This window comes from Nannobrachium achirus (assembly GCF_963921795.1).
Source record: "Nannobrachium achirus genome assembly, chromosome: 4".
Classification (NCBI taxonomy): domain Eukaryota; kingdom Metazoa; phylum Chordata; class Actinopteri; order Myctophiformes; family Myctophidae; genus Nannobrachium; species Nannobrachium achirus.
The window spans coordinates 51,929,038-51,943,523 of NC_137813.1; the positions used below are offsets into that span (position 1 = coordinate 51,929,038).

The 14,486-nt window shown below is 41.3% G+C and overlaps 1 protein-coding gene across 1 annotated transcript; it reads right to left on the reverse strand.

Moving 5' to 3' along the window:
• Positions 1–26: 26 nt before the first annotated feature.
• ube2m (ubiquitin conjugating enzyme E2 M) lies at positions 27–14,298 on the reverse strand. The gene is made up of 6 exons (XM_080723698.1): positions 13,982–14,298; positions 7,374–7,468; positions 3,984–4,022; positions 3,162–3,265; positions 2,051–2,114; positions 27–1,265 (listed from the first exon to the last, which is right to left on the reverse strand). Exons 1-6 carry the CDS (start codon positions 14,094–14,096, stop codon positions 1,125–1,127), a joined length of 558 nt encoding a protein of 185 aa, XP_080579824.1. The 5' UTR covers positions 14,097–14,298; the 3' UTR covers positions 27–1,124.
• Between the last annotated feature and the right edge of the window lie 188 nt (positions 14,299–14,486).

The following is a 14,486-nucleotide window of genomic DNA, read 5'->3' on the forward strand; positions in this document are numbered from 1 at the left end:
CCCCCCCCATCCCATCCCAACCAGCCCTGACCGTTACTGATCCTTGCACGTCTAGATGGTCTGTCCGTCTCCGATGATTAGTCAAGTCCTTACATTGCTTGTCTATGGCGTGTATGTCAAGTTGTGTGTTGTGTGTGTGTACCTGTAATAATTCACATAAGTACATGAGGTGGCGAGTCCATGACTCATATTATGCTATGACTGTCGCCAAAGTATGTGTGCGTGTGTGTTCAGCAATGCTCATACGTCTCCCATTCAGGAGTGCTAGCTGAATGTGACTTACAAACACTCAGCCAGTCTTAAGGAGAATGGGAGTGAGAGGTGTCTGTCTTCTTGTCTGTCTGTCTGTCTGTCTGTCTGTCTGTCTGTCTGTCTGCCTCTGCCTATCTGTCTGTCTGTCTGCCGGTAGGTGGATCAGTTGGCATGTCTCTTTGCACAAAAACGAAAATGAAAAAACAAACAAAAACAAGAAAGAAAAACAAACGAAAAAAATAAAATTAACTTGTGAGGGCTTCATCTCAATCATCATCATTATCTTATTCGTAGTGGCTTTACCAGCTTGATTCGCCCGAGTAACATTCACTGACCCCCCCTGTCCCCCATTGCTTCCTCAGGTTCCTCCTTCTTCTTTGCCTCCTCTTCTTCATTTCCATGCATCCTTCCATCTCCTCTCCACCGCTCCTTCCTTATCATTGTCCTCCACTGCGATCCATCGTGTCACTCAGGGGTGGGGGGGTGTGTGTGTGTGTGTATGTTTGTTTGTGTGTGTGTGTGTGTGTGGTGGTAAGCTGGCGTCCCCAGTGATGTGCAAACTGTAGAATGCATCTCGGAAGTAGAAGTAGTAATAGAACGAAAGAAGAGGAGGAGGAGTGGGGGAGGAGTTCTCTTTCTTTTTAAAACAGAAAAAAAGCGTCTTCTGGCGTGCTGATTCTGCTGCTTGCCGGGCTGCCGCCGCCGAGCAAGGCAGCGCAGTAGAAGGTTGTTTGTTTATTGGTTGGTTGGTTTGGTTGGTGGCGGGGGCGGGGGTGATGGTGGTATATGGAGGGTGGGTGGGTGGGGAGGGAAGATGGAGGCGAGGCGACTGCGGTGCGAGGTGAAGGGGGGGGGGGGAGGGTGTGTAGACACTATTTGAGACACCGCTCAAAGTAGGTGGCGCCCACGTAGCCCCCCCGCAGGGAGCGCTGTACGTTCTGCTCGAACAGCCGCCGGTTCGTCTGCAGCACCTCGGCCGCCTCCTTGTTCAAGGGATCCTCTGGGTTAGGCTCCTGCAGGGGAGGAAGAGAAAGGTAATGATTATATATTAAACGACGACAACTAACTGAAACTGTATTGTGTTTACAAAACCAACTAAAATGAACTGGAATTATAGATAAAATGCCCTTATTTTCCTCGTTACCAACAGTAACTGAATATATAATATTTAAATTGTATATTTTGTTACACAATAGGCCTTCTTACTCTGAACCTTTTGAATGCACTTGACAAATAACTAAAACTAATAAAAACTAGCAAACCTGCTTTAAAAATGAATTAAAACTAACTGAATTAGAAGGGGAAAAGAAATGTCAAAACTAACTATAACTAAAAATCCAAAACTATTATAACCTTAATAATTAGTGCTGTCATGATTAGGACAGATTTTAGTTGACAATTAATTGTTGCTCAAATAACTGTGATTAACAATGGAATTGTGTCGTTGAACACTTGGAACATTAGGAACAGAAATTTACATTTCTGTTTCTGGCTTTTAGGCATCGCAAACAAAATATATGACAAATGACTTGCATAATTTCATTTTAACTTTATACATTATATGAACGGCGTAAATAGCAGAACTGTGACGCGTTTTGGGCTTGTAGATCTGCCATTTCCTCAATTTTTTTAAATGTTTGAAAATATATGAACTATGTTCAACACGGAAACAATTATGATGATTATGCAAAAATGACTGATTATCTCAAATAATTGCAATTAGACGATTTTGAAATAATCATGACACAGGCCTATAAACAATGAAATGAAATTAGTCCAAAGTGTCAATAATACTCACTAGAAATAGATACTGTAGACCATAGATGATGGAGTTTACTGTCAACACAGGCTTCCAGTCCTCTCTGGGAACACCACAAAAAGAAAAGAGCAATTATTATTTTTCCTCATCGGACATTTCTTAACGTTTCATAGGTTACGATGTTGGCTTCGTTCCGTCGGCATAAACAATGAACACAGGTCTGTTTTGGCATCCCTCAGTGGTGTGTGTATATAGCTTGTAACATGACATCTGCCTTTGTGTTTATTTTTGTGTTACAAAACACGTCTGCCTTTCATCTATTTCACATTTTGTTCACTTTTTGCTAAGCCCCAGCGCTCCTTCTATTTGGGCTGTCAACAGACCTTACACATACTAGCTCCATATTCAGTATCAAATGTACCTGACACAGAGGGGTAGCTAAACATATGATACTAAGCGTAAAATAGCAGCCAAACTATAATCTGTGTCTAATTACAGACTTTAATTGGCCGAGTAAAGTCATGCCAACGCATACAACAAAGACTAAAAGGAATGGAAAATGGTGTAGAGCTGTATGCAGCTTAATTAAACTCACAAAGGCTTGAAAATTCAAAAGAATAATAATATCATGAATAGAGGTTGTCGCTGAAAGTGTACATTTGTGAACACTCCCCCCCTTCCCACCAGTTTTCCCCAGTTTTTTGGGGAAAGCTGCTCTAAAGCTGTGGTTACCAAACTTAGCCTGTGACCCAAAAGAGAAATTAGATATTCGCCAGGGAGCCAAACTAGTGCATCTACAACATCTACAAGCTCAGCGGTTGTGTCGGCTATTTTCACTACTTCTTAATCATTTGTGTTCTAATTTATGGCATTTCTTTGGTTTCTTCATGAAATTACTGAGAAGAAATCATAGAATTTTGTTTTTAATTCACTGAAGAAGAAAAAAATTATATAGCTTTTTGGGAATGTTTTTTGAAAATGTTTTGGAATAATAATTAAAAACAAAATGTAGGAAACCAAAAATTTAAGGACCCATAAAAATGTGTCAGCGACCCACAAATGGGCCCGACCCACTGTTTGGGAACCAGTGCTCTAGAGACACAATGGCCTTTTAAAGACGCCGACATTGGGTATGAGTGTACGTACGTACCTTAAGATATTTAGGCAAACATTTCCTTCCAGGTCGATGTTGGGATGATACACCATGGTCTCACACTTTACCTTGGGGGGATCATGGGGGTAACCCTGTCCTACCTGAAGAAAACACACACACACACACACACACACACACACACACACACACACACACACACACACACACACACACACACACACACACACACACACACACACACACACACACACACACACACACACACACACACACAAAACACTCTTTCAGGCTCCCCAAGCAGTTGAACTCAACTGTCTGTCTGTCTGTCTGTCTGTCTGTCTGTCTGTCCGTCCTTCCACTTTTCAAACAACATTTCTCATAAGCTACAGGTTGGAGTGCCATGGTGATGGCTGTTAACCATCCAGGATGAACCCTACCGATTTTGGTGACTCCTTGACCTTTAGTTTCCTCTAGCACCAGAATTTCCACTTGCACATGAGACGTCTCACCATCCAATGGACAAAATGCCATGAAACCTGTGCACAGTTCCTGTGCCCTAACCATTCGAGTGGCACTAGAGGCACCCCAAAATCTTCCCACACATTTATATTGTTGGCCCCATTGTGCAGGTTCAACCCCCTTTATTCCAGTTGGGTGTAAGGAGCAGCACTGCTTCTAGGGGCTGCTGCTAGTGTGCTTTTTAGACTCACATTCTGCATAATATTCGTGTTAACACACAAGGCTGATCAGATTGATATATACAAGTGGTAACAAACAGAGATGGAGAAACAGAGACAGAGTGAGCAAGAGAGAGCTAGAAGCGTCCTGTCTTGATCCTCCCGGACCAGGATAACTCACCTTAAAGCTGAAGACGAATTTACCACCCTTGTAAAAACCCTGGCAAGACAGAGATGAGAGGAAATAAACCAAGTTAATAAATCTACAGTCCACAAGGCAAGAGTTACATTATGTTCTAATGAGCTTAGGTCCCATGACTGGTGACTGGTGAGTAAATCATCTGGGTGAGTGGCTAAGAATGATAAAATTAAATAAAAGCTTCCATCTCCCTGGATCTTATTTGTTCGCCATGCACTTCTCCTATCTTCGGAATCTACTTTTATTTTATTTCCAAAATATATGTATTGTATAGCGGTAATTAGAGATGTGCCGATTTATCGGTGACTGATCGCGATCGGCCCATAATGCCTCTATCGGCTTTGTTCGGTATCGGCTATTTTCAAAATATTTATCTGTAGGACTGAATGTAACCTCAGCTTCAACTCCTACAAGTTGAATTTGATACTAAAGGACCTCAGCCTGCAATTTCCTAATGTTTATACTTAATATACGATGTCAATGTTTTGTAAGAAGAATCGTTAAATATATAAATGTTGCTACAGTAACAATAAATAGAAGAATTTATGGATTTGACGTTGTGATCGGGAATATCGGTATCGGCAGATACTGATTCCAGTTGATTGGTATTGGACCCAAAAATCACAATCGGAGCATCTCTACCAGTAATATGAAAATAGTGAGACTGTAAAATCCTTCAACATATTACTGCTTCCTAAATCATGAATATAATGAACAGGCACTCCTTGATCTGTTATTAGGCCGATGTATTTTGGGCATGAAATTACAATTTCCTTCTATTTAACATTCTCCTTAGACAGTAATTTTGAACACTTTTACAACTAATCAATGTATTTTACTCCATGAATAGGTAGGATAGGCATTCATAAGCTTTCAGCTTCAGCCAATTCCTTTTGATCACCTGATTCAATGATTATGTGGATGTATGACTTGTATAAATGTATGCGAGTTGATCAAATAAACTAAACTAAACTAAAACTAAACTATATTCGTGCTATGACTTACAATGAGAAACAGGTCAGGTGTACAGGTGTAGAGGATTTTCATGAATCCTATCTCGTACGGCGAAAGGCAGAAATGTGTGCAGATATTTTTAGACTTGGTTGGAGGGGATTCTTTTTTTGTGTCTTTTCTCCAACTTAGTCATTTTTTTTTAACAATTCCCATGTGAACAACAGTCCCTGCCAACCCCCTGTGTTTGCCTAGGGGTGGTGTAGAAAACCACATGCCTCCTCTGACACACATGGAGTCACCAGCTGCTTCTTTCAACCTGACAGCGAGGAGATTCACCGGGACAGCGTGACACAGGAGGTTTCATGCTACCTCCCCTAGATCCCCTCCCTACTGAACAGGCCTCCCAGTCCCAACCAACCAAATAGTCACCAGAGTAGGACGGGGCAATACGGTTGATTATGTCGATATCAAGACACGAGGTTTTAATCACTCAGGGTGCCGCCACTTCTGATTCTGCCAATGCTTTTAAATGCGAATGTTTGTTACCAAACAAACAAACAAACGCATAGGCAGATTGTAAGATCGGTGTGACTGCACCCTTAGGCCTGATTTTATACTTCCAGAAATAGTCAAAATAATTAAAAGATAATCATCAAAAACATTTATATTATGGTCACAATACAATATTATTGTCACAATAACAATGGAGATATTTGGCCAAAGTTATCGAGATAGTTTTGCAGTAATAACTACACAATCCCCTGGGCGCTTCGTTCCCCACCCGTAAACACCAACCAACATGCTCCATGACCGTTGGTGGCCAAGCCAGAGGCACCACCGTTGGGAATCTGTGGTGGTGGTGGGGCTAGTAGTGCTTTGATGGGATGTTTGTACTGTACCAACTTTCATTAATATGTTCTTCTGACAGACATGCTGGAATAGTTGAATGCTGTATCATTCCTGTACTGGCTGGCACTCTAAACCAGTGTTTCTCAAACTTTCAAATTTCAAGGTCTCCCCTTAACTCTGACAGTGTAGAGTGTACAAATGGAACCAAATGTACCCGTTAGGGCAGGGGTTTTCAAAGTGGGTGACGGGGCACCCTGGGGTGCCGTGACGGCAGTCCAGGTGTGCCGCGAGATCATTTGATAATATTTTGAATTTATTTGGACACAAAAATATTTAGTATCATTTTAAACTTGAAGTACAAAGTTATTTTCAGTCATTCTAAACAAAATGGCTATTATCTCAACGTTTTCCTCGCAACATAATCACTAAAATATTGTCACTGTCGGGCAAAAACCTCGTATCTCCAAGTTTCAAATGTGTACGTCTTTTGGTCAAGTAAAGCCCTGCTTCATCATACAAGACTGTCGCACAAAACTAGTGAAAACAGCCGATCTACAAGCACACAACGCCTTGCGTTGTTTAGTACATTTTATAAATGATAAATAAAAAACAAACGGTTTTGGACATACAAGGTTTCCACCCGACAACGATGATATGTTATAAATATAAGGTGCTGGGAGTGAAAATTATAATGTAGGGGTGCCTCGGATTAAAACGAATATTTATGTGGTGCCCTGTGACGAAAAGGTTTGGGAACCCCTGCGTTAGGGTACATTTGAAAATTGTCAGAGTTACAGACTTGTAAGGGGCAATTTAGTCCCCCTTAAAGGAGTCATCCAGACCAAAACACATATAGGGTTAAATCTGTCTTTTATCATACCCCTTTATACCTGCTTTAGTCGATTTTTTTCATAGCTGCCCCTGTTGCTAGATTTCGGCTGCCCCTGTTGCTAGATTTCGCAGGCCCTCTCATAACTAACAGAGTGTATAGCCTTTATACTAGTGCGGTTATTTCTTCAGCTTCAAAGTTAGTATTTTTTTATTGGATTGTGTTTACACAACGTCCTGACCAACCAAACCGCTGTTTTGACCTCACAGGCACCCTTACTTGTCAAACCGACCCCTCCCTCCCCTCCCTTTCTAGCCTCTCCTCTCCCTGCTCTGGTGCAGAGCAGAAGCCGTTTGACAAGTAAGGGTGCCTGTGAGGTCAAAACAGCGGTTTGGTTGGTCTCAGGACGTTGTGTAAACACAATCCAATAAAAAAATACTAACTTTGAAGCTGAAGAAATAACCGCACTAGTATAAAGGCTATACACTCTGTTAGTTATGAGAGGGCCCGCAAAATCTAGCAACAGGGGCAGCCGAAATCTAGCAAAGGGGGCAGCTATGAAAAAAATCGACTAAAGCAGGTATAAAGGGGTATGATAAAAGACAGATTTAACCCTATATGTGTTTTGGTCTGGATGACTCCTTTAAAGGAACCCACAGAGTCCCTGGACTCCACTTTGAGAAACACAGCTCTGAACAAGTAGCAGTAACATGACACGTTTAGGAAAAGTGCAAGCAGACCTCGTCTGGCGAGATGATGAGTCTGAAGTTGAGCAGGTCATCGTCATCAGGGAAGTTGATCTCACATGTCTTTGGCAGGTTCAGCTCATTGATGTCTGAGAGAGAGGATTACAAAAGACAAGAAAGTGAGCCGAAGGAAAGCAAAAAAATAAGAAAAGTGTAAAGAAGAGAGAGTGCATGGAAGTGAGCGAGAGTCTTACATAGACTAGGGATTCTAAGTAGTTATATGAGGTACGCCAGGACAGAAAATTCAATATTGAGATATTGCACTTAAAAAGCACAAAGCAGTTACTTTTGCCGAGCAACACAAGTACAAATTAGGCTTTACTGAAGAAGTCTGATTCCACTAGATATTTAGAAAGTGGAAGAAGTGATTTTCGTTAATTTTATTTTAAACAGGTTCCCAGTTCGATCCCGGGCTCCCCAGGAGTAAGTGTGTCCTTGACTGAACTGAACCCATAACTGCACCCTATAATATACCTTGCATGGTTTCCCCAACTGTCGGTGTATGAATGTGAACTGGGTCAATGTAATGCACATTATAAAGCACTTTGAATAAAGGAGATATATAAATGCACCATTTACATTTATTTACTAGCTAATTCGACGGCAGGCACTATTTAATTTGTTTTCCATTGTCTAGTCAAACTAATTCTGCAAACAATATAACACCCGTACGTTTAGCATTCTGATGCTGGGACTCTGGGAGAGAGAAAGGGAAATAATAAACGCTCTCTAAACCAGAGACTTAAGCAATCATTCAAGTTCAGTATTGTGGAAAGGACTTGGTGATGAGCCCACACTGCGTGCATGGCATGGCACACTGGTTCCAAACATGGGATCCAGGGACACCCCGAGAGTCAGGACAACTTAGTTGTATTACAACAAGGGTTCATATTTTAGATTGTAATTAGAAAAAAGAAAAGAAGTGTTAAAATGTTTTCATTTACTGCTTTCTATTGTTTTAGCGATTTTGATTTCAGTTGGTGGGGGCATGCGTACAAATATATCTTTTTAGACACAATAAGCCGCCGGTGATTTCTTTATTACTATTTACAGTAACACTACTGCCCCCATACGTCACATCTGCCCGTGAAAGATTGCGGTGCATCTTGGGAATGGGCTTATCATGTCTAAAAAGAGAATATTTAGCTATTTGTAAGCATGCCCACTGAAACCAAAATGGTTAGTAAAAGAAAACATTTTAACACTAATCTTTTCTTTTCTGAAATTACAATCTAAAATATGAACCCAAGTTGTAAAAAAAACAGGTCCCCGGCTAAATGACTGATAATTATTAAACAAATGAACCTTTATAGATCTGTAACTCTATTCAACGCTGAGGATTTTACAGAGTAGATTAGGGTCCCAGATAGAGATGGACCGAAAATTCTTGGCCAATACCGATCCACCGGTTTTATGAAGGTCTGACCTGCCAAAACCGATTTTTCCGATACCGATTTCTTTAGCTAAGAACTAGAAAATAGGGTTGCTCCAATACCCTTTTTTTCAGGCCAAGTAGGCCTACAAGACATACTTCAATTTGAGTACCAATAAGCTAGAAGAACACTAATGCCAAATCAATCACAATAGTACACTATCCAAAATCACAGACAATATCCAGTCTAATATGACCGTCTGGACTAGGCAGGAGGAAAGCAGGTGACGCATGCTTTTTTTTCCCCTTCTTTTTGGAGATGACATTGACACAGGATTATGGACTATATCCTTACATTGCAAAGGTAATCAGCACCATCTGTATTCTGTAGGCTGCCACTAAGTAGACTGGCTGCTACTTGCTAATGTTTACTTTAGTCACAGGACCAGAGCATCATGCTGTGCTGCGCAGTGCCATAGACAAAATCTGCATAAAACCGGTATTTATGTCAGTGACCTGCCGGTCACCGATTCGGCCGGTTTGATATAATACCTGCCGATTCTTGATATTGGCCGATACCGATGTCCATCCCTAGTCCCAGAGATTAAGAAATGGGGGTCACTCTGTGGCCCAATATCGTAATATCAAACTGAGGGTCCTTGAAATTCAAAAGGTTGAAGAATCACTGGCACAACACACTCCTGGCCAGTGCCCCGCCATCTTTATCTGTGCTGAATGGACCAGATGCCGGCGGCTGGATTGGAGCCATTCTAGGCTTTCAGTCCATCCCATTGATAAATTCCCAACTGGCATTGAGCTGGCAGAAGCTGGTCTGAGGTGTGCCTTGACACTTTTCAAAAAACAGTAACAGACTCCCTCTCATGCGAAATTAAAGGAACATCCATCAGAGAATGGCTTCAAGAATGGCTGCATGGAGGGATTAATAACTGTGAAGTGAAGTAGAAAAGGGGTGGATTGGTCTTAGAACACAACACACCACCAACAACAACAGTAGAGGAGACTGAGGGTGGAGGCCTGGGACGACGACAATGATCATGAAGATAATGTTTAAAGGGATAGTTTAACCCAAATTATGTAATTAATCTACTGAAAAGGTTCCCAAACTTTTCCATGCCAAGCCAAGGACCCACAAATAGCCATAGCCTCTGTCCGGGACCCCACCACTATTGCAAAATGGATTCAGAAAATAATTATTGAATATAGTCAATCTACAAGCTTGTGAGTACAAGTTGTGAGCTTGCAGATCTGCTACCCCCTGGAAAGACTGATAGTTTATCATTTACTTATAACTTCTCACAGAGGTTGCAAAACTTCTCCAACACAACAGTGACAAGTCCTTTAGTTTTATAAAAGGGCAAAGAAAAAAAGAAAAGGCTCCAGGGAATAAGCATAGAATCTAAAGCTCAATTTACAAAACACACTTGCACTTTCTGCTGTGCACTTTTGATAACAATAGATAAAGATTTTAAATAATTTTCCACTCGAAGCAATAATTTTGGTTTCAGAAAACGTTATGGTACATGACGGATAATGCTGCATGAGATGTTTAGTGTAATTTTATTTTTAGTCATTTTGGAACTCTACTACTCTAGGACTTCTCACCGTTGGCTTCAGTTGTGTTGGAGGAAGCTGCTATGATGTTCTGCAAACTCTGACAGAGGAACTAACTACTGTAGATTAACTGAATTTTCCATTTTGTTTTTTTCTCTGCTGATCCTACAGGGTTCCCCTGGTACATGAACAGGTAGGGGGGATATGTTTTTTGGAGCTGTGTGGAACACAAGCTCCCTATACGTGGCCGTGTGTGTAGGTATGTGGGTGGGTATGTGGGTATGTGGGTGGGTGGGTCTGTATGTAGCCTGTATGTAGTAACCCTGGGTGACCAGAGAGGTGCTGTTGAGTCTAGCCTGCCCTGAGCATCAACTGCAATACACACACACACACACACACACACACACACACACACACACACACACACACACACACACACACACACACACACACACACACACACAGCTCCACTTCGAACAGAGGTTCGATTTTTTAGGTATAGGGTAGGGCAGGAGCAATGAACCGATCATCTATCAACACAGAAATTTAGAACCAATAACAGACTAAATCTTTCTCATGTAGGTTAATCGATTTATCAAGATGCAGGTTCTCTTTTGGATATGTTATAATTTATTTCTTGTATACCAATTAATCAACAAACAAATTCGGACAGATTATTTATAATGGACTAAATCGATTAACCATGTAACAATGTATTTATTATACGTGGTTCAATACTGGCATACGTGCTGTTCAGCCATTTCCACTTTATTTTTTTTAAATATCGTTTATTAATCGTAATCGAGACAAAGTTTGAAATTATTGTGATGCTGATTTGAAAATTGAAGTCATACGACGCCCAGTAAGTTTCTTCTACTGGTATGGTCATCATTACTCATTAGCTTTGTTGTGATATACTCTTCTCATATGTCTGTTCCACCACATACAGGTGGAACAATGAATGGAGTGGACACCTCTCCACAAAAGACCTGATGAGGCTTTTTGCCTGCTAGTGAATACATGAACGCTTTCCCCAAAATACCCCGGGTCAAATCCAGCGACCTCAGAGCGGTTGCCACCAGGTGTTCCTAAACGTAACCTCAGTAAAGCTATGCCTAAAGCTAACCTGATTGTTAAACATAACCTCAGTAAAACAGAACAATCCCTAAAGCTAACCTTATTACTAAACTTAACCTCAGTCAAATTATGCCTAACCCTAAACGTATTACTAACTCAGTAAAAAACTAAAATACAGGAACCGCTGGGGGGTGAGAGGCCCACGAAAATAAATGGGGCGAGCGTTCCGATTACAATGCCAGTCCAACCACTACAAGTGCAGGAGATTTAACATTTAGCTATATAGTAGCTATTCAGCTGAGTCCAAGACTTTTCTAAGAATTGAGTAGAAAAGGACCCCAATGTGAACAAGCCATTGTGCTTTCTTGGGTTTAAACCCTAGTATGTAGACCTTGTATCTGAACCAAACTCTTATATGTCCTCTTCTGTGCTTTTCCTATGCCAACTGTGAATAAAGTAATCAATCAATCAATATGGTTTGGTGTCTTGCTAACAAGGACACTAAGAACATGTTGATTATCGTGACAGTGACTAACCACTGTGCCACATAGTTCTGTCAATCCCTCACTCCTCACCTTGTTCTCTAGAAGCATTATATTGTGTAAAGTACAAGTCATGGAGAAATTTTCCAATGACGGTTTTGATGCCATGGTGATTCATCAGTCCTTCATGTGAAAGGAAAGCTGATGACAATTTACCCATATGATATGTAGGGTCCACTTCAACTATCTTTGGGACAACAAATACCAGTGTGTAATAAATTCATGGTGGTTTATAACTCTTTACACTAAGTGGCACTTCACTTGACATGACAATAACTAAAGAAACTATATGTATGTGTCCAATTAACTTGTTATAAATTGGCCCTTGTAAGTTATACAAACAAACCTCAGACAAAATATGAATCTTGAGGTTTTAAATGAATATGACGAGGATTGTAACTATATTTCATGTTCCATGTTAAGAGGAGATATGACGTACGTTCAGACACCTGTCAGTCAATCAGCTTGTTGTGAGTGATCTTATCTTTACATGATCTATAACTTACAGTCATTCCCCTGAACATATGACATGTTGATGGTGTGTGTGTGATGGGCTCTGTCAAATGTCTGTCAAACAGCTAGCTTGGATAATAGAAGCCAGGTTTTGGGGGTTGATTTTATAAACAAAATACATATGACAACCAAATGAGATCACAAACCGTGAAGTTTGCTTTTGTTGTGGTCATTACTATGTCATGTGTTCTCAAAGTGGGGTCTGGGGACCCCCAGGTGTCCTTGAGGGAGTTCCAGGGTTTCCCAGCTAAATGATAGTTAGGAACCAAATGGACCCTTATGGGTCTGTAACTCAGAGTATACAAATGGAACCAAATGGACCCCGACAGGTCCATTTGGTTCCATTTGTACACAGTTAAATTAATGTTGATTTTACAATCTAATAAATTGGGGTCCCAGTCCCAGAGATAGAAATTCCATTAAATGGGGGTCCGTAGCCTAATGCATGTCAAACTGGGGGGTCCTTGAAATTAAAATGGTTGAGAATCACTGCAAGAGCTGTAAACATATTCTGTTATGGGGGGTCCCTGGCATATCTTTAAAATGGGGGTCCGTGGGCTTATAAGTGTCAATTTGGTGGTCCTCAACATGAAAAAGTTTGGGAACCACTGATCTAACTATTAACTTATCCCACGAACAAATGACATGTTGATGATGTGTGATGATGGCTCAGCCTCTGTCTGTCAAATGTTGGCTAACAGCTAGCTTGGACAGGACAGCAGAAGACAGATTTTTGGGGTTGATTTTATAAAAGATACATACGACGACCAAATCAGATGTTAACAGTGTAGATTGCTTGTGTTGAGGCCAGTGTGTGTATGCAGTGGATAGGTTAGAAAAGCTCTGCTTTGGGTTTGATGATCGCTCCTGACGACGTCGGATGCGACGTTTGTTTTCAAATAATATTAGCAGCACCCACCAGCCAAGCTATAGCACTGGTGTAAAGTAACCAAGTACATTTACTTAACTACAGTAATTAAGTACAGTTTTGAGATATTTGTACTTTACTTGAGTATTTCCAATTTCCAATACTATTACTCATACTCCACTATATCACAGAGGCAAATATTGTACTTTTACTCCACTACAATTATTTGACAACCTGTGTCAATTTGAAATGGGACATTCTGGCAGAACGAGCACTTTTACTTTCGGTACTTTTAAGTACATTTCGACGCCAATACTTTCCCTCAATTTTGAATTCCAGACATTTACTTGCGGCGCAGTATTTCCACATTGTACTACTGATACTTTTACTTGAGTAAAAAATGCGAGTACTTTTTCCACCACTGAGCTAATAGCTAAATGTTTAGCCGGGGTACGTAGTAGCATTTCTAGGCTAACCTGGAAGCTAGCATGTGTAGCCCTGAATGGCTAGTATATATGCTCGGTCACTTCATAGCCTCGGTAGTACAGTGTTTATCAACCAGTCCGGGGGGTCCGCCACGGAGCGGGACGTGCGGGGGGATAGAAGGGCTTGTGTCTGGGGGTACGGCGGACCACCACCACCACCACCGCCTGCCTACCTTTCTGTATTCGTAGCTGGGCCGCACTTGCTTTTTTACCCCCGGCTCCTGTTCTGTTTCCTCCAGCAGATTCCTCGTCTTTCTTCTGCTGCTTCAGAGAAAAGAGCTTAATCATCTTCACTTATTTTTTGGAGGGTTTTGTTTTCAATCCCTACAATGTGTTTAATTTACGTGTGTGTCCCCCTTTTTCTATGTAACGTCGGCCGAGGGTTTTTATTTTTTATTTCCCCCCCCAGTTCTTGAGGTATTGTTGTTGGTGAGGTCTAAATTAACTCTACAGCACCGGGATGTTGCTGTGCGGAGCCGGTGCGTCTCTCTCTGAACTAATAGACCGTTTGTCAGCCTTCTGATTGGTCCCTGAGACTCCCTGACTGGCCAACCAGAAAAAAACATTCACTTTTTGCTATCGGGGGTGGAGTTTGTGCAGTGGAGAATGTTGCTTCAGCCTTTCAAAAACTGTCCGCAGTGCGCGACACGGAGATCGGCCGGTACGGTGATAGCGACG